Source organism: Pelophylax lessonae (genome assembly GCF_965119305.1).
Source record: "Pelophylax lessonae genome assembly, chromosome: 9".
Taxonomy (NCBI): Eukaryota; Metazoa; Chordata; class Amphibia; order Anura; family Ranidae; genus Pelophylax; species Pelophylax lessonae.
This window is the reverse complement of record NC_138776.1, coordinates 146,642,295-146,670,031: the sequence shown is the minus strand read 5'-3', so window position 1 is coordinate 146,670,031 and position 27,737 is coordinate 146,642,295. Positions and strand designations below refer to the sequence as shown.

Here is a 27,737-nt window from a genome sequence, read left to right as displayed (position 1 = left end):
ATGAAAATGGAGGTGGCATTGGATGAAGTGGCAGCTGGAGCTGCTAAAAGTGGAGGACACAAAAGTAGGTACTATAATAAGCAAGTATGTTGTGTCAAATGTTCATGTGGATACCAGCTGATGATGAGCAACCTTCTGTGTGCACTGCATGCGTGCAAACTTTTCAGGAAGGAGATTTTAAATTTCAAAAAACATGATATGATACATATTTGTGATGTGATAAATATCTTTAAGGGCTCCATGTAGATGCATTAGCTGTACAGAAAGAAAATGCCAAAATTAATAATCTTTCCGTATACAAGGGAACATTTTCTTATGTCTGTGGGTAAGATTAGAGAAAGGAGGATTGAGAAAGGAGGTTGTGCCACCAGCTTCTGATACATATTACAAAAGAATACAAGGGAATTCACACCGTTCTATTTGCTTGTGGTTGTGCTACCAGCTTCTGATACATATTACAAAAGAATACCGGGGCACACTTCTATTTGCTTGTGGATATTTCTGACTAACCTGTCAACAGAGATAATGAGAAGCTTGCAATTTAGAGAAACATGCCAGAGGCAAATAAACAGCATGGATTCACAGGTGTATCTCACGTCATAAGGAAAAACAGAAGGCACTTCTAAGTGCAGTATTAAAGAGAATTTCATTATTTATAATATTTATTTATCCAGTCTATGCGTTCCAGCCTGGTTCCGGAAGTCCATCGGCCATCTTTCTTCCTCGCTTCTGCTTCTCCTGTCACAGCTGTAGTCCAGCACTCACGCCCCCTAGAGGCGAACGACTCTATGCTCATTTGCTCTACTACTACTAAAGTGTTTTTAACCACTTTTTATGAAAAAAGTCTCTTTAATACTTCTGTTTTTCCTTTAGTTTCCCCCAGAGTTGCTTCCTCTGCCTGAAGTGCTGCTCCCCCTTCTCTCCCCCTTAACCCTGATGTTGATGTGATAGTAATCAAAAAATGGAAGAATATAAGATGGATTCCGTTCTATTTATTGGACTCTTTGTCCATATATAGTGGGGGTAATTTACAAATCATGGGTATTATAAACTGTTTATATATATCAAATGCATCAATCAAGATCATAGAGGACCCAACCACTTTTGAAGGACCCAATTTTTAACAAAATCCCATTCATATTGTGCTAAGATTTTCTTTGTAAATAAAAAGCTTTATATACTGATCCAACAATTCCAGGATTGGTGTGGCTGTAAGTCCTATACGTACAGTCATCAGTAAGGTGGAGCCACCAATTGGATGGTTCTGGATTACATCATTAGCCATTGATGGCTGTAAGTCCTATACGTACAGTCATCAGTCAGGTAGAGCCACCAATTGGATGGTTCTGGATTACATCATTAGCCATTTAGTAGCATTGGAGGAAGACACTTCCTGGATAATGTCAGTACACACAACACCCAGCCACAAATACAGCTGGGACCCTTAGTGCAAACAAGCCTGTAGTAGGTGTTAGATACACAAGTTAGGATTCTCTGAGGATTTAGGTCTGCTTCAAGTGTGGTTATACATTTGGACAACCTTAAACTTGACAAAACCCAGCATCATCAACTTGCAGATGAGGTTAGCATCATTCATTCCTGTTCTACTAGGAAAGGGTAAAGCCAGCCACAGAAAGAGTGATTGTCCTTCCTTCAACCACCGCCATTGTGTTCTCCTGGCAGGGGAAGCCATCTTCGCTAGGAGAACACAGTAATTACTGGTAGTAGCTATAATAGCCACTAGCAATAATTGCATGGAAAATCCGACAGGCTGATTGTACCCAAGTTTATCCATCGATCAACTTGGGTACATCCAACCTGCCCATACATGGTTTGAATCTCAGACAATTCAGCAGGGACATTCAAACCGTCTATGGCTGGCTTAAGATCAGAATTCATTTGAATAAACCTAAAGGATTAGTTCACCTTTTGTAACATGTTACATGTTAATCCCATATTCAGTGTGTAACATGTTACGAATGGACCTGCCCCCACACCTCCCAGATCCCCGCTGTGACAGCTAGTTGGGTTCTTCCCCCCCCCCCCCCCCCCCAGCTAGCTGTCACTGATTGACAGGGCTCTGTGCATGGAAAATGCAAGGCTTAGCATCCTTTGCGGCTGTCTGGTTATAGTTTTCCATGAACTACAATGGCGCTATTGAGCGTCGTGGTAGTTAATTCATGCTTCCTGTCAGATTGTATCTGCTTACCTGTACAGGCTGGTGCAATGCTTTCAGGCTCCAAAATAAATAAATAAATGCACTTTTTTTTTTTTACCTGTAAATAAAATGTACATTTATTATTTATTCCCAAAAAGTGAACTTATCCTTTAATAAAAAAATGTATTTACATTTTTTTAAGATTTTAAGCTTTTTTTAAGCTTTTAAGAATTAGAAATACTGATTATCACATGCACATGGGCAAACATGTGCATGGTTCAGTCATGCTACCAATATATAGCAAATCTGAGCTATGTATAGAAACTGTAACTGTTTGTGCCACAAAAATTGGAGACTGACTTGCATTAGGCACATAATAACTTACATCATTAAATGTCTAAACAAAGTTCAGCAAAGGACTAGGCTGTGTAACACTCGCCTATGTGCAAATAGCAAGGGCTTCTAAACATTTGAAATACCAGTAAGTTTAAGGATGAGCAGATATCATAGTGGAACAGCCTTTGAATGTGTAAATGGATACCCTAACAACGCTGGCCACAGACAGGCAGATATCTTCCAAGGCTCACCATACACATTTCAATAGGGCCATACAAACTTCGTAAAATTAATTTTAGTTAAAACTATGTAATAAAAGGAACTACCTAAACTATCTAATCAATCTTTATCCAACCAAACAGGCCTTAGAACTACATACATGTTGGTAGAGCTAAAATAAATTATACAATAAGATTGTGACATGTATGTGAGCCCAAGAATGATTATCAGTGATGTACAATAGCTATAAGTCACTGAGGAAGGGGGAGGAAGAAGAGGATCAGTGTTTGCAATATAATAGTATAACCGGAACTCCTGGGCCCCCTTTTTGAACTGATGGGGCCCCGGCCCAGTACAGGAGGGCTGGTTGTACTGCCTTATCAGCAGCCCTGACTGTGCCACTGGGGCTCATTTAGTATTTTTTTTTTCTCTGGCTGGTGGGTGAATGAAATACTAATATTCATGCTTGGTAACAGTCTGAACAGAGATTTTACAGTTCTGTTCAAAGCAGCAAGACTGGTGGAAGTGACTGCCACTGATTAGCAAGTAGGTAGACCTATAGTCAAAAAAACAACAGCCCAATATCCTCATATTTATGGGGCACTAAGGTTGAAAATTGGCAACTGATCATGTGACCAAAGTGTTCAAATGGTCTCAGCCAAAAAGTAAGGGGCCAGTGTTCTACCTGAATATCACTCCACTATGCCTCTTCAGCAGAGACCCTATGACTAAGTATTGGTCATATTTTCCTGTAAGAACAAAGAAGGTAAGCATACAGTGGGTACGGAAAGTATTCAGACCCCCTTAAATTTTTCACTCTTTGTTATATTGCAGCCATTTGCTAAAATCATTTAAGTTCATTCTTCTTCCTCATTAATGTACACATAGCACCCCATACTGACAGAAAAACACAGAATTGTTGACATTGTTGCAGATTTATTAAAAAAGAAAAACTGAAATATCACATGGTCCTAAGTATTCAGACCCTTTGCTGTGACACTCATATATTTAACTCAGGTGCTTTCCATTTCTTCTGATCATCCTTGAGATGGTTCTACACCTTCATTTGAGTCCAGCTGTGTTTGATTATACTGATTGGACTTGATTAGGAAGGCCACACACCTGTCTATATAAGACCTTCCAGATCACAATGCATGTCAGAGCAAATGAGAATCATGAGGTCAAAGGAACTGCCTGAAGAGCTCAGAGACAGAATTGTGGCAAGGCACAGATCTGGCCAAGGTTACAAAAAGATTTCTGCTGCACTTAAGGTTCCTAAGAGCACAGTGGCCTCCATAATCCTCAAATGGAAGACGTTTGGGACGACCAGAACCCTTCCTAGAGCTGGCCATCCGGCCAAACTGAGCTATCGGGGGAGAAAAGCCTTGGTGAGAGAGGTAAAGAAGAACCCAAAGATCAATGTGGCTGAGCTCCAGAGATGCAGTCAGGAGATGGGAGAAAGTTGTAGAAAGTCAACCATCACTGCAGCCCTCCACCAGTCAGGGCTTTATGGCAGAGTGGCTCGACGGAAGCCTCTCCTCAGTGTAAGACACATGAAAGCCCGCATGGAGTTTGCTAAAAAAGACCTGAAGGACTCCAAGATGGTGAGAAATAAGATTCTCTGGTCTGATGAGACCAAAATAGAGCTTTTTGGTCTTAATTCTAAGCGGTATGTGTGGAGAAAACCAGGCACTGCTCATCACCTGTCCAATACAGTCCCAACAGTGAAACATGGTGGTGGCAGTATCATGCTGTGGGGGTGTTTTTCAGCTGCAGGGACAGGACGACTGGTTGCAATCGAGGGAAAGATGAATGCGGCCAAGTACAGGGATATCCTGGACAAAAACCTTCTCCAGAGTGCTCTGGACCTCAGACTGGGCCGAAGGTTTACCTTCCAACAAGACAATGACCCTAAGCACACAGCTAAAATAACGAAGGAGTGGCTTCACAACAACTCCGTGACTGTTCTTGAATGGCCCAGCCAGAGCCCTGACTTAAACCCAATTGAGCATCTCTGGAGAGACCTAAAAATGGCTGTCCACCAACATTTACCATCCAACCTGACAGAACTGGAGAGGATCTGCAAGGAGGAATGGCAGAGGATCCCCAAATCCAGGTGTGAAAGACTTGTTGCATCTTTCCCAAAAAGACTCCTGGCTGTATTAGATCAAAAGGGGGCTTCTACTAAATACTGAGCAAAGGGTCTGAATACTTAGGACCATGTGATATTTCATTTTTCTTTTTTAATAAATCTGCAACAATGTCAACAATTCTGTGTTTTTCTGTCAGTATGGGGTGCTATGTGTACATTCATGAGGAAGAAGAATGAACTTAAATGATTTTAGCAAATGGCTGCAATATAAAAAAGAGTGAAAAATTTAAGGGGGTCTGAATACTTTCCGTACCCACTGTATGTGCCCATGGAGGTCTGCATTAACATGACCTTGTTGTTTTCCCCTGCATGAGCAAATAACAAATTTAATTTAAGTGTTACCACATCTGGAAAATGAAATACATCTGCAGCAGGGCTGTGTCATTACATTTTAATTTTTGTAGAGTATGCTTACAGATAAAGGAGGAGAGTGATCCATTTTGATGCAGATGGGTTGCCTGTAATAAAATAATTGATGTATTTATGAAACAGTCATTTCAGGTGTTCAAATACAGTGCCTTGCGAAAGTATTCGGCCCCCTTGAACTTTGCGACCTTTTGCCACATTTCAGGCTTCAAACATAAAGATATAAAACTGTAATTTTTTTGTGAAGAATCAACAAGAAGTGGGAAACAATCATGAAGTGGAACAAAATTTATTGGATATTTCAAACTTTGTTAACAAATAAAAAACTGAAAAATTGGGCGTGCAAAATTATTCAGCCCCTTCACTTTCAGTGCAGCAAACTCTCTCCAGAAGTTCAGTGAGGATCTCTGAATGATCCAATGTTGACCTAAATGACTAATGATGATAAATAACATCCACCTGTGTGTAATCAAGTCTCCGTATAAATGCGCCTGCACTGTGATAGTCTCAGAGGTCCGTTTAAAGTGCAGAGAACATCATGAAGAACAAGGAACACACCAGGCAGGTCCGAGATACTGTTGTGGAGAAGTTTAAATCCGGATTTGGATACAAAAAGATTTCCCAAGCTTTAAACATCCCAAGGAGCACTGTGCAAGCGATAATATTGAAATGGAAGGAGTATCAGACCACTGCAAATCTACGAAGACCTGGCCGTCCCTCTAAACTTTCAGCTCATACAAGGAGAAGACTGATCAGAGATGCAGAAAAGAGGCCCATGATCACTCTGGATGAACTGCAGAGATCTACAGCTGAGGTGGGAGACTCTGTCCATAGGACAACAATCAGTCGTATACTGCACAAATATGGCCTTTATGGAAGAGTGGCAAGAAGAAAGCCATTTCTTAAAGATATCCATAAAAAGTGTTGTTTAAAGTTTGCCACAAGCCACCTGGGAGACACACCAAACATGTGGAAGAAGGTGCTCTGGTCAGATGAAACCAAAATCTAACTTTTTGGCAACAATGCAAAACATTATGTTTGGCGTCAAAGCAACACAGCTCATCACCCTGAACACATCATCCCCACTGTCAAACATGGTGGTGGCAGCATCATGGTTTGGGCCTGCTTTTCTTCAGCAGGGACAGGGAAGATGGTTAAAATTGATGGGAAGATGGATGGAGCCAAATACAGGACCATTCTGGAAGAAAACCTGATGGAGTCTGCAAAAGACCTGAGACTGGGACGGAGATTTGATTCCAACAAGACAATGATCCAAAACATAAAGCAAAATCTACAATGGAATGGTTCACAAATAAACATATCCAGGTGTTAGAATAGCCAAGTCAAACTCCAGACCTGAATCCAATCGAGAATTTGTGGAAAGAACTGAAAACTGCTGTTCACAAAAGCTCTCCATCCAACCTCACTGAGCTCGAGCTGTTTTGCAAGGAGGAATGGGCAAAAATTTCAGTCTCTCAATGTGCAAAACTGATAGAGATATACCTCAAGCGACTTACAGCTGTAATCGCAGCAAAAGGTGGCGTTACAAAGTATTAACTTAAGGGAGCTGAATAATTTTGCACGCCCAATTTTTCAGTTTTTTCTTTATTAAAAAAGTTTGAAATATCCAATAAATTTTGTTCCACTTCATGATTGTGTCCCACTTGTTGTTGACTCTTCACAAACAATTACAGTTTTATATCTTTATGTTTGAAGCCTGAAATGTGGCAAAAGGTCGTAAGTTCAAGGGGGCCGAATACTTTCGCAAGGCACTGTATAAAGACTGTCTAGTAAAGCATGTTACGATATGTTGTAAGATGTGAATATATGGGTGCATGGACTTGCTTAGTAAAGCAAATCAAAAGGCAATATATTTATGTGTCACCTTTAAAAATAATCCTACCACAATAAACTGAATTATTTTAGTCCTTATGGGTTACTGCATTTTGCACATTCTTATTTCTCTTTGAACTTAATTGAATTAGGTAAGATATTGATATGCTGATCACTAAGACCAACCATTTACTAATCGCATCCTGAACAGTGAGCATATCTTGTTACATATTTCTATACCCACTATGTAAAGCATTGCAGATATGTTTCTCAATCAATGAATGTTTTTCACTTAAGTATATACTATAAGTACTTTAATGAGCTAAACATCCCATGTATGGAAGTGGTAAGGCACAGTTAATAATTTTGAAACAACATAGGAGCAGCTCCAAAAATAGGAGTAGAATCCTGAATTTACTGTAAGTTGGGCTTGTTAATTAATCAAAGAAAAATTAATTATTCTGCTTCGTGGTTGCTATATGAATCCCCATTAATAAAGGATAAGCTCACCTTCCATACCATGTTACACCCGGGGCGTAACATGTAACATGCTACGAACGGACCGCCACCGACCCCCCCCCCCCCCCCCCCAATTCCCAATCTGACAGCTAGCAAGGATCTTCTCCCTCCCCGCTAGCTGTCACAATTTTTTAAAAAAGTTGCCGAGCAGGGCAGTCTTCTTTGAATGGAAAACTACAAGGTCCTGCAGACTTTGCAGCTGTCAACTTGTAGTTCTCAATGAACTACCATGGCGCTGTGAGCGCTGTGGTAGTTCATTCTCTCTTCCTGTCAGCATGTATCAGCTTCCTCCTATGAGGTACGAGCAAGCCGATACACTGACAGATCTGCAGGAGAGCTGCATGGCACCAGGAATATGCTGGTCACTGGTACAATGCTTTACAGGCTCTTGCAGCAAAAAATAATAAATGCAAAAAAGTGTGCATTTATTTTTATTTTTTTAAAGTAAACTTATCCTTTAAGTTCACTCCTTAATAAAAATGGTATTAAAACAATGCCACTTATATATATTTCATATTAGAAAGTCGTACGCAATAAAGAAACACTTTATTTTCCAGCTGTTAAATAACAAGGTACTAATAAATAATCATTGTGCTTATTATTTTAATGCTTAATTTAGTGGATGAAGCCTTATAAAGTAAATAAGTAAATGGCGTGTCAATAACTTCCCTAATCCATATTGGCAAACAAAGTGAATGATCTGGGAAAAGGTGTTACTTTTTCTTGGCTTCCAATAGGCTTAGGCTGAATGGCCAGCTAATAGACTTTTGAATATGCATAAGCCATTCAGACCAAACCAATAAAAAGCTGTCCTCATTGTACACTGTGAGTAAAGCCAGTGCATACACACAGAGGGATACAATGTCTGTCTCTTTCTATTGCATTCTGATAGTGCTACTCATACCTGGAGCAGCTAAATACCTTGCAAAGAGCTATCCTAGAGATGAGCCAGCCAGTCCACAGGAATTTGGCAATAGGACAGAAGATTCAGCAAGCAAGAATGCAGTCTCTCCTGAACTACCCAACTTTATGATGAGCCTCTACCAAAATTTTCATCGCTTAGAGACCAGAGAAGGTACAGAGCTAAGATCTACACCACAACAAAGATCTCCATCTAGTCCACAGGCTGATATTATCAGAAGTCTAGCTGCTAAAGGTAAGATAACCAACTCTTCTTATAATATCAGTTATTAAAAAAAAAAAAAAAAAAATGTCATATCAAAGTATTAGCTCTACACTGACCAGTTATTTTCTGGCTATACGACTAATGATACTATTACTTCTAACACTAGGGTTAGTTCTAAGGTATAGAAATCTAATCATGGCATTTCACACTGCTGTTATATCTACAGTGTACAGTATTTAACAAAAATGGTCTATATCATAAGCAAAATTAAATCATCAATTAAATCAGAATTTTAAATATAATATTATATTATAAATCATCATTATAATCCAGAAGACAGCCAATATATTACGTGAAGCAGTCATAGCTTGTAAAAATCAAGGCATGTATCATAAAAGTAATGCTGGCATTTTATAAGCAGATATTGGAGTTGATTTACTAAAGGCAAATAAGCTGTTAGCTTTACAAAGGAATTTTCTCCCTTAGCTCAGTGAATGTGGTGAAAATTCACTTTGAAAAATAATACCCAATCAAGTGCAAGGAAAAAAATAATAATAAAAAAAAAAAAAAAAACAGTATTTTTCTGTTCATGATTGGATGATTGAAACAGAAGAATTAAGGGAAAAATTCCCTTGCAAAATGAAAAATCCCTTGCAAAGTGAACAGCCTATTTGCCTTTAGTAAATCAACCCCATTGCTGGCTACTACGGACATAATTCCAACCACTGTGCACTGGTACCCACAAAGACCATGATGAATGCCTAGTTCCCTAATGATGTGGAAAATTAGGCAATTAAAATTGGCCTGATGTGTTTTTCTGGCATTCTGGAAAATATTTTGGCTAACTTTGGTTGTATCATATACCATCTTCACACCAATTATCTCTTTTTAAGCACAAGCAAAGTTTGTTCTGCATTTAATCAACCTTTTACTGTGGAGCTGGACTTAGACATTAGAAGGAACTCACATATGGCAGTAGTTATTGAACAATAATTGCCTCAAACAAACAAGTGTTGCATCCATGTTTTGTATTTTCCAAGCATAATGGGGGGATTGCACATATGCCCCTTACACTGGTCTTAGCATTGATAAAACAGTTTCTATTAGGCAAAAAAATCCTATCCAACTGAGTGACTGTTCTCTTGAGGTGAGCTGGATAGGACACAGGTATAACGATTGTTATGGATCTTTTAAAAATAATCTGGATTGGGTAATGAATATCTATGAGTATTTAAGCAGTTAAGCATAACTAACTAATTCATTTGGAGTACTTAAGTGGGAAGTTCATTAAGTAATAATAGTGTTAATGAAAGGGTTTGTTAATAGTGTTACGTTTAGCATTAGTAAGCCCTGCTACTGTATGTGTTTGTACAATGTGCATGGATTACTTTGCATAGTATGTCACTGCCAGATGGCATAACCTGGGAATATTATGGGCTTTTAGCAAATTTATTTCTGTTAAGGCAGGCCTTCAATAGAGTGGCAGCTACCAAAGGCAACTAGAAGACCTGTCTACCTTCAGAACACTAAATGCCACAATGGGTCCTAATCTGTCACATACAGGTGTCCTGTATGTCTTTGACTAAATAATCAGCTGCCAAGGTTTCTAGAACATTGTTAGAACTAGAAGCTAGGTATTTTACCATGAAACTAAACCTTCCTATCCTTTGCAGCTAAAAAAGCTGCCCTCTTATGCCTCGTACACACGCAATGATTATTGGCCGACCGATCGTCCGACTTTTGTCCAGAGTGGTGTTTTGTTGGTTGGAATGTGCCTAGACTGCACACTAATTTTCTCGGCCAACAAAAATCTATTTCAGAAGTGATGTCATGTGCTGGTTTACTTTCCGTGTGTTTTTTCTTCTCTGAGCATGCCCAGTCTTGCTCATCAGATTTTTGTCTGCCGAAATCTGTACTGAATGACGGAAAATCTGCCGTTGTGTTGACGGCCAACAAAAATTTTATAGCCTGCACACCAGATTTTTTTCGGCTGAAAAGTCGGAGTCGGTTGTCGGAAGCATCATGCTAACAAGCCGAAAATCGGCCGATCGGACGTTGGCCGAAAATTCCCGGCCAATAATCGATGCGTGTGTACGAGGCATTAGCCTCTGCTTGATCTGCAGTTACCATAGTGCTGCATATGTGATAAGTTATTATGACACCAGTCATTTAATGCTTTGACAGTTTGGTTTGGAGCACAAGCAAATGTGATGGTTATCATTTATGGATTGCCTTTAATGCAACTGTTTTAGGAAACTGTTTAATCATTGGGTTTATTTCCTCTTCAAGTCGTGTACACTGACCAAATATTGCTGAGATGCTAGCCAAATGCATAGAATTCATGCAGTTTGCAAGTCTTTCAAAATGTTAATTGTTAAACTAAATCTTTTAAATATACTAAATTGGTAGTTAGTTAATCTCTGTTTCTTTACTATGTTTCTTTTACTATGATAGGGACAGGTATAAAGAGAAACAATATTTCCCATTTGTTATATTAAAAAAAAAAAAATCACAAAATATTACATATAGTTACAATATTCTTCCCATTTTGGCTTTTCTACTTTAAAATCTGTACATCCACAACTTTTTGGGCTCAGAGTCTTGACTTGAATAAAATTCTTGTGGTGCTTTAATGCACGGTATGTCACCCAATAAGGTGTTGTGCATTATGGCAGCTCGTTGAAATCAAACTTTGAAATAAGCTTCTGAGGCACAAAAATTTCCAACTATTGGACTTGCCACAAAATTTCTGTCGCAACATACTACATTGTAGCAAGTTGCAATACATCTGCAATGCCTTAGTGTACTGGGGTGCTGTTGAAAAATATTAGAACTGCAATGCATGAAGGATTGTAATGTGCATTACAGTAACACACGTGATGATGCAAAATATAGATGGAAATTGGTCCTAAAGCCAGCCATAGATGGATTGAATCTTAGCTGGTTCAGCAGGGACTGACCGAGTTTTAAACCATCTATGGGCAGGCTGGTTGTACTCACGTCGATCTGTCTACTTATGCTGACCATACATTATACAGTAACCACTGCAAGACCGTGATTATTGCTAACGGCTATACCAGTTGCTAGTGATAATGCGGCAGGCTGGTTGTACCCAAGTTGATCGATCAATTTGGTACATTCAGCCTGCCCATACATGGTTTGAATCTCAGCAGGATTCAAACCGCCTATGGCCAGCCTTAGTTTTGGATCAGTAGCTATTCTGTCTGGAATTAGTTTTGGACCATAAAGTCATATAGATAAGTATTACAATTTTGCTTTGATGTCTCAGAAGGGCTGTGCAGACAATGTTTAAATCTCAATGCCAGACACACTTCACAAGCACTCATTACACCGAACACTAATACACATCCTTTTCATAGCTTGCCTGAGTGTCTCTTTATCAGAAGAATGCTTGCCAACCTACAGCACCTTAGGAGTCTTCATCAGTATTGTCCTTTTCAAAGCTTACGGTCATTGAATAGAGACATAGGTCAGACAGCCCTATAGAAATCCCATAAGACAGGCAGTCCTGCAATCCACATCTTGCACAAAAGTACAGACATGATTGAATTACTTAAGCTGTACTCAAGTATATTCTGAAAAAAAGGTAAATTTTTTTTATAAAAACATTGTTTTGGAAATCCTGAACAATCATGCACACTTTGAGTCAATGTAGAAATAAAACGTGACACTGCAAATGTGCATCCAGAATTTTTTTCCCTGGAAATATGCAATCTTTGTAATCTCAGGATTAGGCAAAAAATGTATATAAATTTATCAGATCTAGTAGGATTGTTCAAGGTTTAAGTTAGCTCTAAAAAAAAAAAAAAAAATGTAGTGGATTAAGCAGTGAAGTGTTTACATCAAAATCATGTGGTTTGGGTGTACGCTTGCTTTAGACCCATTAACATATGTGTGGGGCATTAACGTGTTCTGTCGCACCTTATGTTGCTACGCATTACAGCGTGCTACAAAGCAGGTGTATTGGGGTGCCACTCAAAATGAACAGAACTGCATTGCACCAGTGAATGTACTACACATTACCATGTATTGCAGTAACGCATGCAGTACTGTGGGTATTGCCACAATTCAATATGTCATTTAGCCCTTAGCCATTCATAAACAGGTTTTTAACGAATATTTACAAAACATATCTTTTAATAACATGTCAGTTCATCTTTCTCGCTTCTTGCTTAATTTTACCTTGTGCTTAAGAAGACAATCAAAGTGTAGAAATGTCATCAGCACACCAATGACTCCTCAAAAGGGTCCAAAGCTTATACACATACGGCAACATTTCGGAGCCAAGCAGGGCCCCATCGCCAGGCAAGTTGGTCACTTGCCTGACGAAAGGGGTCCTGCGTGGCTCTGAAATGTTGCTGTATGTGAAGATTTGGACCCTTTTGAAGAATCCTTGGTGTGCTGATGACATTTCTACACTTTGATTGTCTACAGTTTCCAGCCAGTGGTCATTACAGCAACCAGCATTACTGCAGCCATTTTCAGGAGCCGGAGTGTGGGGAATATTGTGTTTGGGTTTGAGCTAAAGTAGAACTCCATATAAACTTTTTCTTATTTTTTTTTTAAGTAAAAAAGGTGTAGGTTTGGTTTTTACTGCTGTCTGTGTCACTGTTCAGGAGATTTCCTTTCCCAGACAGAGACAGGTAGTCATTGGTGAGCAATTGGTCAATAGAGAAGAGATTATTGGGTTGATTTACTAAAACCGGAGAGTGCAAAACCTAGTGTAGCTCTTCATAGAGACCAATCAGCTTCTAACTTCAGCTTGTTCAATTAAGCTGATTGGTTTATATGCAGAGCTGCACCAGATTTTGCACTCTCCAGTTTTAGTAAATCAACTCCAATATGTTGCACCTGGGCTGTAAAGACTAGTAAAAACCTTTCAAACATTAAGGCCATCCTTATTACTCTCAGCTCAAAAAAGTATTAACAGTTTTGAGTAAAGCATTCTATGAAAAAAGTGAATACGTTTTGGAGAAAACGCATGTGCAGTGTGCTTGTATAGCCAGCTCTATGGAGTTGATTTACAAAACTGGAGAGTGTAAAATCTGGTGCAGTTGTGCATGGTAGCCAATCAGCTTCTAACTTCACCTTGTTCAATTAGGCTTTGACAAAAAAAAAAACCTGGAAGCTAATTGGTTTCTATGCAGAATTGCACCAGATTTTGCACTCTCCAGTTTAAGTACATCCTCCCCTATGAGCTTCTTTTATAAAGAGTAGTCACAGTATTTGTAACTTTTGCCAATATCCAAACTTTTCAAACATTATTTGCCCACTACAAGGATTACCTAAATGATAACGATTGTGCGGGTTGTTTAGAACGCGTTTGTCACTCTTTACAGTTGCAAAAAAAAGGGAAGTGTGAAGACAGCCCCTACAAGCATAAATTTACACCTCGTCTAAATCAAATTAGCAAAAACTAATCCTTACGGCTACTTATACAAATGAGGTACACAAGAGAAGATGAGATGCAACAGGAGATTGGAACAGAGTGACATAACAGGAACATGCCTGAATGGGAACTTCCATCATACAATTTTTGTAAATATTTACTAGAGCTAGTTAATAAAAACATAGGGAACAATTTTTTTTATGACCCTATTGCCTGGTACACACGATGAAATTATCAGAAGAATGATCGTCTTTTTTTTTTTTTTAGCATGCTAATCTCATATCGAAAATGAATAGGTTACCAAAGTTACAAAAATTCTCGTACAACAGAATAAAAATTTGGAAGTGATGAAATGTATTGTATTTTCGGACAAAAACTGCACTGATTAAATGAAAATTGTACTATCTGATATCATACAAGAACCATTTTTATGCTTGTCCCATTGGATAATATTGGATAAACTGTTGTGATCGGCTCTCGAAAGCTGTGTACTAATGTTCAGATTATCATACGATAGCTTTGAATGCGGTATTTTTTGTTTGATTTTCTGATCCTGTGCATGAGCCATAAGGCTTGCAGTTGGCAGGGCAGTAAGAACAGGCAGTTGATCTGCATTTTTATTGTCCCCCTCTCCCCTTAAGCTGAAAAGGCAGACAGACAGGGTTGTATACTTGCCACAGCCACTGCGCTTTGTTTCGCGGTGCAGCAAGTTTAAAAAAATGGGTTTAGAAAACCATTTTCTATTTGTAAGTAAAAACATACCCACCGCCCTATAAATGTGTTGAGTACAATATAATTGGTCTTACATTAGTGGGGAGAATGCCCAGATTCTCCTAGCATTGGTCTTAGCATTGAGAAACCAAATCACTTTTCTAAGGTGTTTGACAGGCGGAGAGGATGTAATGTTACCTCCTCAGCACCTGTTCTAACCCTGTACAGCCTACACCACTGCGCCACATCTGCATGCATTTCACATCGCAAGGCAGTGGCAGAGCAGCCCCATTCACTTGAATGGGTCATGTTCAGTGGCAATACTGTCCACCGTACATGAAAGTGGTATCATTTTTACAACATCCCTAAAGTAAAGCAGTGTGGCTGTGCCTTGTGTGCAGCCTTGTCCAGCTGCCTTTAAAGCTTAGGGGGTATGTTTGGGGGTATGTTTGGGGGCAGTAAAAAGCACCTCGACTGCCTATTTTTACCACTCACCAACCACAAGTGTAAAGGAGCCCTTAATGATAAATGTACTTTTGTTTTAATGGTGTATCTTTAATATCTTTTTTTTTTTTATTCAGAATTTGAACAAGTTGGTGAGAGATGCATTCTAGTTTTTGACTTCTCATCTCTCAGCCATGATGAACAACTTCAGTTTGCAGAGGTGCGATTTGGGAAAGATACATTAACAAAAATGCACAGTGATGGGATGCCACTCAACATTGACATTTTCCATCAATACTACACATGCCAAGATTCTCAGGAGCAATGCCAAAATTATGTCTACCTGGGCTCAACTACCTGTGAAACCAGGGCCACAGAAAGTTGGCTAGTGGTGGATGTTACAACAATGGTCCATAAGTGGTTTCAAAGGAACTTTAAAGCTGATTTTAACACAGCTGTTCATCTCAAGAGGAGATACAAAGAACAAAAACCTGAAGATCAGCAGGTGCTGATGTTTGTATATTCTAATGTGTCCAAGAAGGAAAGATCTTCTGTGACTGCGTCCCTCTTGCTAGATGCCGCACATTCAAAATATCTAACCACAATTCCATTCCTGATAAAAAAATCGACATCAAGAAGACGGAGAAGAAGCCACATGATCAGGGATCGTGTCATTGGCATTAAACAAGCCCCACTAGCTGACAGTAAAATAAATCTTTGTAGAAGAGTTGACTTCATTGTGGACTTCAAAACAATTGGCTGGGATGCCTGGATAATTCACCCAAAAAAATTCAATGCCTATCGGTGTGAAGGAACCTGTCCAAGCCCAGTGAATGAAAGCGTCAAACCAAACAATCATTCATATTTGCAGGTAAGAGCTTATTTTTTTACTCTAGGTACGGTCCTAATGTCATTAGCCCTGGGTAGGCAAGCTCTGGCATTTGCCAGATGGGTTGGTGTGGCCTTAAGTATTTATAGGTTGATACAAGCCCTGTTTGCCTGCTCAACCTTGCTCAATCTATGTGCACAATCTTTACTCTATGTCCTGCTTATACTATACTTAATCAGTAAGAAAAGAACAGACAAAAAAAAGGCTGGTTTCACAGGTCTCTATGGAGCAGCGGATGTCCGCCAGCATCCGATCCTGTCCGCCAAAAACAGCGGATCGGATGACAGTCGGAATGGACAGCCGTTTCCATCTGATAGCCTTAAAGAGAACAGTGGGGCGGAGCGGAGCAGAGATGGGCCTGTTATCCGCCTGCTTAGAGCGGAGATCCCCAACTGAGCAGGTAGATGGGGACTACAGAGAATGCCTGTGTGGAACCAGCCTAAGTGAGAAATCTGACCATGCTTGAACACATGGATTCTGGCTGCTCTGTGTCTTAAGGAACAAGAGAAAAGAGTTGTGCAGTTATGGTTTAGAGATTTTCCATCAAGTTCTATCATAGTAGCACTTTATATGCTTCAATGTGTTCATTATCACCCCCTAGCCCTAGTCAGCTGGCTATACACTAGACAAGTTTTCATTTTCAGAGTGGAAGTAAACCCTGCTACCATTTTCAGCCAAGGAAGCTGCCATCTTGGCCTCTGTTTAACCACTTGCCTACAGGGCACTTAAACCCCCTTCCTGCCCAGGCCAATTTTCAGCTTTCTGACATTTCTGAGCATTTTGACAAAACTGTACCCAAATGAAATTTTTATAATTTGTTTCAAACAAATAGAGCTTTCTTTCGGTGGTATTTAATCACTACTGGGGTTTTTGTTCTTTGCTGAACAAACAAAAAAACAACAAAAATTAAAAAAAACAAAAAAAACAGTTTTTATAGTTCGTTATAAAATTTTGCAAACAGGTAATTTTTCTCCTTCATTGATGTGCGCTGATGAGGCTGCACTGATGGGCTGCACTGTTGGGCACTTATAGGCTGCACTGTTGGGCACTGATAGGCTGCACTGATAAGGCGGCACTGATAAGGTGGCACTGATAAGGTGGCACTGATGGGCGGCACTGAAGGGCACTGGTAAATGGCGCTGAAGGGCACTAATAGGCGGCACTCATGGGCACTGATGGCAACTAATAGGTGGCACTGATAGCTGGCACTTGATAGGGCAATGATAGGCACTGGTAGGTGACACTTATGATGGGGCACTGATTGGCACTGATAGGTGGCACTGGTGAGCACTGATAGGTGGCACTAGTAGGTGGAACTAGTGGGCACTGACAGATGGCACTGGTGGGCACTGATAGGGGGTGCTGCTGGGCTCTGGTAGGTGGCGCTGGTGGGTGACACTGGTGGGCACTTGTGGGTAGTGGTAGGTGGCACTGGGAGCACAAATAATTCCTTTCCTCTTCGGGACCGGTGTCCCTCTGACAGCAGCCAGCAATCTTTTTTTTCCTCCTCACACTGACATTGGATGGTTTGACAGTTTGGTTGAGAGCACAGCCAATGGGAGTTTTACATTTCCGGCACACACCGGAAATTTAACTGTGTTTTAAAACTGTTAAATGGATAGGTTTACTTCTGCTTTAATGTGATCTAATTGATTATCATTTTCATTTATAGTGACAAGAACATTTGAAGGAATAGGATGGGAAATTTTTATTGAATGAACAAATTTCTAACAATGTCTGTGGTTTTCATTCAGGAAATTCCATTTATCCCAATGTAGTGAACCCCCTAAGAAGCCACAAGTGACTGGGATCCCCCCACCCTGCACAGGCAGGCACACCACATTTTCACAGGAAAAACTTTAGTCAGAGAACAGTCAGTGACTTTGTTTTTTTTTCTGTTTTATTGAGGGTAATAACTTCGATACGGATGGGAGGTTATGTGATGCCCATTTGACTTCAACAAGAACTTCAGGGACAACCCTTGCTATATACAGCTCCTCTTATTCACTCCAGCACACATTTGCTGGCAGAACCAAACTGGAACACTGTAAATGCCTGATAATCACTTAATCAGGTGAAGCAGAAAACCCTTTACAGGCAGGAACCCAAGGCCCCTTAGATGTGTAGTAGAATTTCAGTGTCCAGCTTGCATTACTCATGTGGCTACTGATCTCTGCACCACCTCTTCAGGTACTTTAGAGTGGCCTAAATGTTCTACCCTTTGTCTGAGAATCTGCTTGCTTTTGGGCAGGATTAAAGTGGTTGTAAAGGCTGAAGGTTTTTCATCCTAATACATTCTATGCACTAAGATAAAAAAGCCTTCTGTGTGCAGCAGCCACCCTCAGCCCCCCTACCTGAGGTCCATCCAGATCCAGTAATGTTGCACGATAACTTGGCTGTCCTAGACTCCCCTCCTCATTGGCTGAGACAGCAGCATGGTGCCTTTGGCTCCCACTGCTGTCAATCAAAGGGGGCAGGGCCTGTTCCTGCCTCCATGTCTGAATGGAAACAGGAGGCTGTGGCTCGGCTCGGGTGCCCCCATAGCAAGCTGCTTGCTGCGGGGGCACTCAACAGGAGGGAGGGGCTAGGAGCACCAAAGAGGGACCCAAGAAGAAGAGGATCAAGGCTACTCTGTGCAAAATCACTGCACATAACATGTAAGTACAAACCCGATTCCAAAAAAGTTGGGACACTGTACAAATTGTGAATAAAAACAGAATGCAATTATGTGGAAGTTTCAAATTTCAATATTTTATTCAGAATACAACATAGATGACATATCAAATGTTTAAACTGAGAAAATGTATCATTTTAAGAGAAAAATAAGTTGATTTTAAATTTCATGGCATCAACACAACAACAAAAGTTGGAACAAGACCATGTTTACCACTGTATGGCATTCCCTCTTCTTTTTATAACAGTCTGCAAATGTCTGGGGACTGAGGAGACAAGTTGCTCAAGTTTAGGAATAGGAATGTTGTCCCATTCTTGTCTAATACAGGCTTCTAGTTGCTCAACTGTCTTAGGTCTTCTTTGTCACATCTTCCTCTTTATGATGCGCCAAATGTTTTCTATGGGTGAAAGATCTGGACTGCAGGCTGGCCATTTCAGTACCTGGATCTTTCTTCTACGCAGCCGTGATGTTGTAATTGATGCAGTATGTGGTCTGGCATTGTCATGTTGGAAAATGCAAGCTCTTCCCTGACGTCTGGATGGGAGCATATGTTGTTCTAGAACTTGGATATACCTTTCAGCATTGATGGTGCCTTTCCAGATGTGTAAGCTACCCAAGCCACACGCACTCATGCAACCCCGTACCATCAGAGATGCAGGCTTCTGAACTGAGCGCTGATAACAACTTGGGTTGTCCTTGTCCTCTTTAGTCCGAATGACATGGCGTCCCAGTTTTCGAAAAAGAACTTCAAATTTTGATTCGTCTGACCACGGAACAGTTTTCCACTTTGCCACAGTCCATTTTAAATGAGCCTTGGCCCAGAGAAAATGTCTGTGCTTCTGGATCATGTTTAGATATGGCTTCTTTTTGTGGCCTATAGAGTTTTAGCTGGCAACAGCGAATGGCACGGTGGATTGTGTTCACCGACAATGTTTTCTGGAAGTATTCCTGAGCCCATGATGTAATTTACATTACAGTAGCATTCCTGTATGTGATCCAGTGCTGTCTAAGGGCCGGGCATCCAGTATGGTTTTCCGGCCTTGACCCTTATGCACAGAGATTGTTCCAGATTCTCTGAATCTTTGGATGATATTATGCACTGTAGATGATGATAACTTCAAACTCTTTGCAATTTTTCTGAGAAACTCCTTTCTGATATTGCTCCACTATTTTTCACCGCAGGGGGGAATTGGTGATCCTTTGCCCATCTTGACTTCTGAGAGACACTGCCACTCTGAGAGGCTCTTTTTATACCCAATCATGTTGCCAATTGACCTAATTAGTTGCAAATTGGTCCTCCAGCTGTTCCTTATATGTACATTTAACTTTTCCGGGCTCTTATTGCTACCTGTCCCAACAATTTTGGAATGTGTAGCTCTCATGAAATCCAAAATGAGCCAATATTTGGCCTGACATTTTAAAATGTCTCACTTTCAACATTTGATATGTTATCTATATTATATTGTTAAAAATATAAGTTTATGAGATTTGTAAATTAGTCCATTCCTTTTTTACTCACAATTTGTACAGTGTCCCAACTTTTTTTGGAATAGGGTTTGTATAAAATGATTGTTATTTTTAACGAAGAAAAAAATGGAGACTTTAGTATTACTTTAAACCATTTTTGACCACCCTAACGGCTGACTATTATTATATATTAGCACGTATTTTAGGTACTAAGGATTTTCACCACACTTGCGTTTCTTACATATATAAAAACATTTCTCCCCATAATCACTACCTAATGGTGTCCAGGTTGTAATTTAGATTTATAGGCCATCTAACAATGTCAAATAAAAAACCCTTTAAGGTGAAGATCAGCACAAAGAGGTTGCTGACACTTTTTGGCTATAGTTTACCAACAGGAGCTTCATGATCCAGTCATATGAGAAATAATAGGAACTGCTTGCACTGTATGAGAGAATACAATAGGAAAACCCATATCCCTGAATGTTGTGACACCTGTCTGCTGCAATTTTTTTCTGCAGGTTATCATCAAACATGGTTATCTGACAGCTTTTTGGCAGATCTACTCTGTATATAATTTCTGTTATGCACATAGGGGTTTTGCAAACAACATTTTATATGTCTAGCCTAATTTCCTGGAATTTTTAATTGGATTTTAAAGTGCCACGTATAGCCTACCATACAAGTGAATATGCTGTACATGGCCATGCTCTTGTAATTGCTGATGCTTCTAATATCAGTGTTAACTCTTGCATGTGCATCCATTGCGCATGTGAGGGTAAACACTGATGTAAAGGAACATCAGAATTTACAAGAGTAGGACTGTGTTCAGCATATTCACTTGTATGGCTGGCTGTACATAGCATGTGCGGCTTCCCAGGTGCAGAAAAGCACTAGAAAATGACACTAGGCATATAAAATGCCTTTAAACTCCCTGTATGCATGAACCCTAAAAAAGTCAGCGAAAATGGCTTTTGGTTTGAAATCACAGTTATCCCTGATGGAATACCCGTGTAGTACTGTGGACAAACACACTGGTCATATCTCTATGATATACACTATACTATATGAAGGGTCTACTAAATTACCTTATATGGTACGATGGGAACAGGACTTGGGGGAAGAGTTAAAAGCAGAGGAGTGGGTGAAACTGGCCCAATTCAATTCTAAATCATACATTTATACCTCCCTGATCGATGCTAACTATTAAGTTTTCCTGCAATGGTATCTAGTTCCAATCAGATTGGTGTCCTCTGCCTGGGGATCTCCTCCAGATGCTTTTGTGGCTGTGGTCAGGAGGGAACAGTCCTCCACACTTGGTGGACGTGTAGCAAAGTAAGGCGGTTCTGGATTTGTACATATAATTTTATCTATTCCCTCACCCAAGTGAATCTACCCAAGACTCTACAGCAGACCCTCTTGGGGAGGCCGGTGGAGGGGATAATGGGATATGTGAGACACCCAATCGCATTAATATTCACTGCAGCTAGGATATCCAACACCCGATGCTGGAGATCACCTATGATTCCCTTTGAACTCTTAAAGACAAAATTAACATGGATCATCCTTCTGGCTATCCTTCTGGATAAGCAGGCCTACTTTAAGAAAACATGAAATCTCTGGATTAAGTATGTTTCAAAATCCTCCTGATCTGGATGGAGAGACACATACACACTGCAAGAGGGTCTTCCATATATTTTCCTTGTCTTTTCTCATCATTTTCTCCACTGGGTTTTATATTTACCCTTTATTCTCCTCTCTTTTATTCTTCCTTTTCTTCTCCATAGGATGGTTTAATTTATAAGCCATTGTTGGTCCAGTGTGACCTTTGTACTAGATAAAACGTTGAATGACTTGCAAAAGTACAAATATTGTTCTGTCCATATTATCTTATCCTGTGTTTTTTTTTTTTTTTTCAATTTTCTTATTGTTTGCACTTTCTTTTGGTGACGGTGTGTATGCATCCCATGTATAATGTTTAGATTATATGTCACCAATGGCTTCGCTATCTGACTAATGACTCGTTGGTTACGCATAGGTTTAAGAGTTATTAAGCTGTTTAGACGTGTTCATTCTTCTTGCCTGCATCCAGTTCTATGTACTAAGCTGGACCAAAGAATGTCCACTGTACTGTATTATATTCTTATGTTATTATTGAAAACCTCAATAATTATCATTGGAAAAGAAAGCATAGTTATTAGGAAAATAAATTTTTTTGTGCTTTTTATAAGGGAGGAACCTGAGTTCTGAGTGCATGCCGTACTTTCCAAACCAAATGTTTTCTGTATATAAACTATAATGTTGAACTTGTTATCTGCAGTGTTTGACCTTCTTCAAACTTCTGGCATCCTTGGCTACTTGCTGTGAGAAAAAGTGAGATATTCTCACATTCTTACACTCTGGGAGACAATCAGCAGGAAGTCCTGCTCAATTAGCATAAGACTTGCTTCATATTTAAATGAAAATGGTTAACAGCATCCTTTAGCAAAGTTTACAAATCGCAGCACATATTAAAGCATATATAAACAGTAGAGTAAACTAGACAAATAATGAGAATAAGACTGGATGTCATACAGGTGGGAAGTAAATGTTGCACTTTTAGAAAGCACAGTATGTGTATTATATATTCCAAATAAAAGCTTTATTAACATATATATATTTTTTTATAAGATTAGCAAAAATTAAGCCATGTATGATATAATGTTGATGAGGTAATCTAATAAAATTATTAATCAAGGCATGTTTGGAGGTGGGCCTGGTTGAAGGCCAAGTCACCTTTTGCAAAAAAAAAAAATGCTCATAGTTTTACAGAAAAAAGGTGCGTGTATTGCTTTTTTTTGCAAATGAGTCTGTAAAGCATTGTGCAAGTGTCAGGCTCCAGCAGACTCTCTTCCTCTGGCCCCATGTATATGCACTGCTATACTCCCTTTCTAGCAAACTTTGGACGAAACTGAGATTTTTTTGTTCACATACATTGCAATACATGTTTAAGCTGGTCAACTGCGTTAAAGGGGTTGTAAAGTCAGAAGGTTTTTTATCTTAATGAATTCTATACATAAGGATAAAAAGCCTTCTGTGTGCAGCAGTCCCCCTCAGACCCCCTAATACATAGCTGAGCCCCCTTTCAATCCAGCGATGTCCATGACTGTCTCATCCATCCAGGACTCCCCTTCTCATTGGCTAAGACACATCAGCCTCGCCCTTGGCTCCCGCTGCTGTCAATCAAAGTCAGTTAGCCAATAAGGAGAGAGAGGGGCGGGGCTGAACCAGAGCTCCATGTCTGAACGGCTACACAGAGCTATGCCCCAGCTCGGGTGCCCCCATAGCAAGCTGCTTGCTGTGGGGGCACTTAAAGGGAGGGAGGGGCCAGGAGAGCCAAAGAGGGACCTGAGAAGAGGTGGATCCAGGCTGCTCTGTGCAAAACCAACTGCACAGGGCAGGTAAGTATAACATGTTTGAAAAAAAAAATAATTCCTCTCTGGCCAGTACCTAATCTGCTTTGTAAAATTCTACATTGGATATAGTGCCAATATTGGGCAAATAGACAAAAGCTGTAGGAGAGCTACAAGTCACTGACCTGAACTGCAATATAACTAAAATATACCTGTGCTAAAATACCAATAGTTTATGTACAGTATATATAACCCATTAGGTGCTAAAGGAGTGTGACCACATGTTAACACTAAATATTCTGGTTGAACCCACTGCACACTGCTATGCACCCTATCTAGCAAACTTTAACAAAAACAATTATTTTTTTGTTTTTGTTCACATATATTGCAATACATGTTTGAGCTGGCCAACTGCATCAAAATGATTCCTTTCTGGCCAGAACCTAACTTTGCTCTAAAAAATGCAAATGTTCCAGTGGATAAACTGCCAAAATGGGGCAAAAAGACACACATTGTAGGAGAGCTGCAAGGTGTTTTAGTGCACCCGGGAGGGACAGGTGCAGTGTCCAGCCCCACTGCAGGCAGCCTGTCAAAGTGTATGGCAGGCTGTGGCTGGACAATGTAGTGGTACCCATGTTTAGGGCCATGTACTCTGCAGGATGAGCGTCTGGATTACAGCTCCTTTGAATGCCAACTTACATTTGGCCTGATTTACCTCCAGTTTCATTATCAACTGGAGGCGCAGGTGTTCTGCTGCAGTTTTTTCACTGAACCAAAGATGGTGCTGTGTCACTTCTTCAGGGTGGCTGGAACTCACTGGGGACTAAGTTGTCCTCTGTATGAACTCTGATTGGCGAGCATGAAAGCCTCAGACATGTAGTTGGAAAAGTGGAAACAAAGATCCTATTTGTGAGGTTACCATGCACCAGTAATTTGAGTACCGCAGTAGCCATTCTGTGCCACCTAAAATAGGCACAGTATCAGTATTGTAAGCCTTTTATAAGTATGCACCTGAAACCTTTCCCTATGCATAGGAAGTTCTACCAGTCTCATGTACACTTAGTTCCCTTACAACTGGGCTATGTCCACCACTTTGCAGGCCTATATTGCTGCTATGCTGTTGGGACTGTACCTGTTAAGTGCTCTTCAAGTGATGTGCCATGTGTTTGCAACTATTGGTTTTCCTGAAAATGGAAAAAGCCTTTTGAGTGTGGGCATTCAAGTCTTAGCTTGTAAAGCGGGTATGATTGCTGCATGGCTGCAGGCAGTCAAATAACGGCAAGGAAAACTCAGAATATGCTAAACTGGTAATCAATGTGGAAACCTAACTGAGCATTATTTTTTAAAGCACAGCCAATACTCAGGGAGAGTAACCTAAAATAATGAGTGCAACTCTGATCGGACTAAGAGCTGGTAGTGGTTAGGGAAATTAGCCATTCTCATGGTAATGAGAGAGAGGACACTACTCATGGAACACGCGCCAGCTGGCCCGGGTACCTATGTCCCATGGTTCTATGTTAGCTGGACTTCTGGAGCCCTAATGTAAATAATGCTGGAACTGCAAAGCCCTGTGTGACGTGTTCTCCGGGTTCTGGGGGTTGTTATGGACTTGGATATGGGAGATGAAGTGTAAATATTTCAATGTGCTATTCCTCCACATGTAGGACAGACAGGCAGGTCTGCAAGGGCATGAGTAGATACAGATTGTAGAGAATGGCCTGGATAACTTTGTTAAATGGTAGGACCCTGGCTTTAGGTTTCGGCCACATGGAGTAGCTTGGGGCTTCCTAGACAGTAATGGTGCTACTTTCTAAAATCAGAACTACCTGAATTGGCCACATGTGTTGGTAAATCTATCAAAATGAGTGACATGATTTTTTTAATTTGGGGCAGACATTTTAAAATGTCTTTAAGTTTGTTAGGGCTTTATTAAATTCTTTGGACCTTGTAGCACTGCACTGAAGGAAGCCGAGTCTGCATCTGTAATTAGCAAGTCTGGATGCCCCCATAAACACAATTAACACAACTCATTTTTACAATTAGTAACATTTTTTATAGCAAGCCTTAACAGTTTTAGCTAAAAATAAAAAAATGTGTAAGACTTTATATTCCCTTTTAAGAGTAAATATGCATCTTTGAAAATATGTATTTTTGCTTCATAGTGTTGAGGAAAAAAAATCTAAAGTATCTAGCTAATGGTCTTAAAAGGTTTCCATATTTAATTTACAAAAAATTATATTTTTTTATGAAATCTAAAATGTTTAATTTCTAAATTAAGATATTCAGTCTCTAAATGTTTCTTGTCTTTTTTTTATTTCAGAGCTTGGTAAACTTCTACAATAGCGGAAAAGCTCCAGAGGTGTGCTGCGTTCCCACCAGGATGAGCTCTCTCAGCATGGCTTACTATGACCACATGGATATTGCCTTCCAAAGCCATGAATCCATGATAGTAGAAGAGTGTGGATGCCAGTGACAGGACACCTAGCTTAAGCTATAAGACTGCCCTTATACACAATAGTTATCAGTTTTATCGTTTTACATATATATGCTGATATCAGAATCTATCAGTGCCAACTTTTATGTTTCACATACACTGAAGTGAGCAAAGATGGAATTTGTGGATACTCTGTTCATATCATCATCCTATCAGGGGTCTCCACACTTTCTAAGTTTACTGCCCTTCAGACTTTAGTGGGGAAGCACTGTGGCCAGTGGGAAAAGAAAATATCCTGGCATCAGTGGGAGTAAACAATACCCCATCATTGGTATTGAGGGGAATAATAGTGCCCCATCATTGGTATCAATGGGAGGAATAATGTCCCATCAATAGTGTCAGTGGGAGGAATAGTGCCCCATTACTGGTATCAATAGGAGGAATAGTGCCCCGTCATTGGGGTCAGTGAGAGGACTAGTGCCCCATCATTGGTGTCAGCGAGAGTATTAGTTCCTCATCAGAGGACTAGTACCCCATTGTCAGTGTTAGGAACTATGCTCCACTGTTGCTGACAGTGGAGGGAATAATGTCCCAAGGGCCAGATAAAAGCAGGCAAACAGCCGCAGTTTGGAAACCACTGTTATATATGGTACAGTAATTTTACAGATGGTAGTCTGGCCACATTATGAATACAAATCTTGATAACAATAGACTGAAAAAAAAAACATCCAACCAGGCCAATAGCAATTACTGTAAATATGTATGTTATGTAAATATTATTGTAATTTATTTTTTTATGTAGTTTAATGCAAAACAATATTTAAAATTAAAATGTTTAATTTTTCACAAAAAGAACAATTCTTTCTTTGGAAGCTGTATTTCCCATGCACCCTGCAAGACAGTGCTGGTAAAGGTAGGAGAGACACAATAGGGTTGTTATATAATTTCCCTAAGCTCCTGCAGATGTAGTAATGTGCCGTCAATCTAATAGACTGTGGGTGGAGCTAGACATGGCTATTAACTGATAGGAATATCAATAGTGCCATCATCTAAGGCCGGCCATAAATGTAGCGATTTTCTTTCCTGCAATTCCCCCATCAACACAGTCATTGTCTTTAACTTTCGCCTTGGGGGACGGTGTGGGGGAGCATTGAGGGAGGCTGTCCCATCAGGAAAACACAGTGATTATTGCTAGCGGCTATATACACATGGGTATTTCAGTCACCTTATTCCAATCACCATGGAATGTGTCAAGGCAGATGTTGATTGTCCAAGAACAGGATAGGAGGCACTGTTCTAATTATATAATCCCATTTCTTGGTGCCACTGGGCCTGCAAAAAGTGTTAAGCCAGCCAAAGATAGAGCAATTTTCTTTCCTGCAACCACAGGTTGGAGGAAATCATCCCTGCTAGGAGAACACAGTGATTACTGCTTGTGGATTTAATATCTGCTAGCAATAATCGCACATACAATCCCAACACACTAGTTGTACCCAAGTTGATTGATCAACTTAGGTACAATCAGCCTGCCCATACATGGTTTAGCAGGGACCGGGCCGGGATTTGAACCATCAATGTCTTTAGTCCTTCAAGTTACATGACTGAAG

The 27,737-nt window shown here is 40.1% G+C and overlaps 1 protein-coding gene across 1 annotated transcript; it reads left to right on the top strand.

Moving 5' to 3' along the window:
* On the top strand, nt 1-26,169 carry NODAL (nodal growth differentiation factor; the record flags this gene model as incomplete). The annotated part of the gene is made up of 4 exons (XM_082268908.1): nt 1-64; nt 8,476-8,739; nt 15,412-16,145; nt 26,017-26,169. The coding sequence occupies 4 exons, from the start codon at nt 1-3 to the stop codon at nt 26,167-26,169; spliced, it is 1,215 nt and encodes a 404-aa protein (XP_082125034.1).
* Between the last annotated feature and the right edge of the window lie 1,568 nt (nt 26,170-27,737).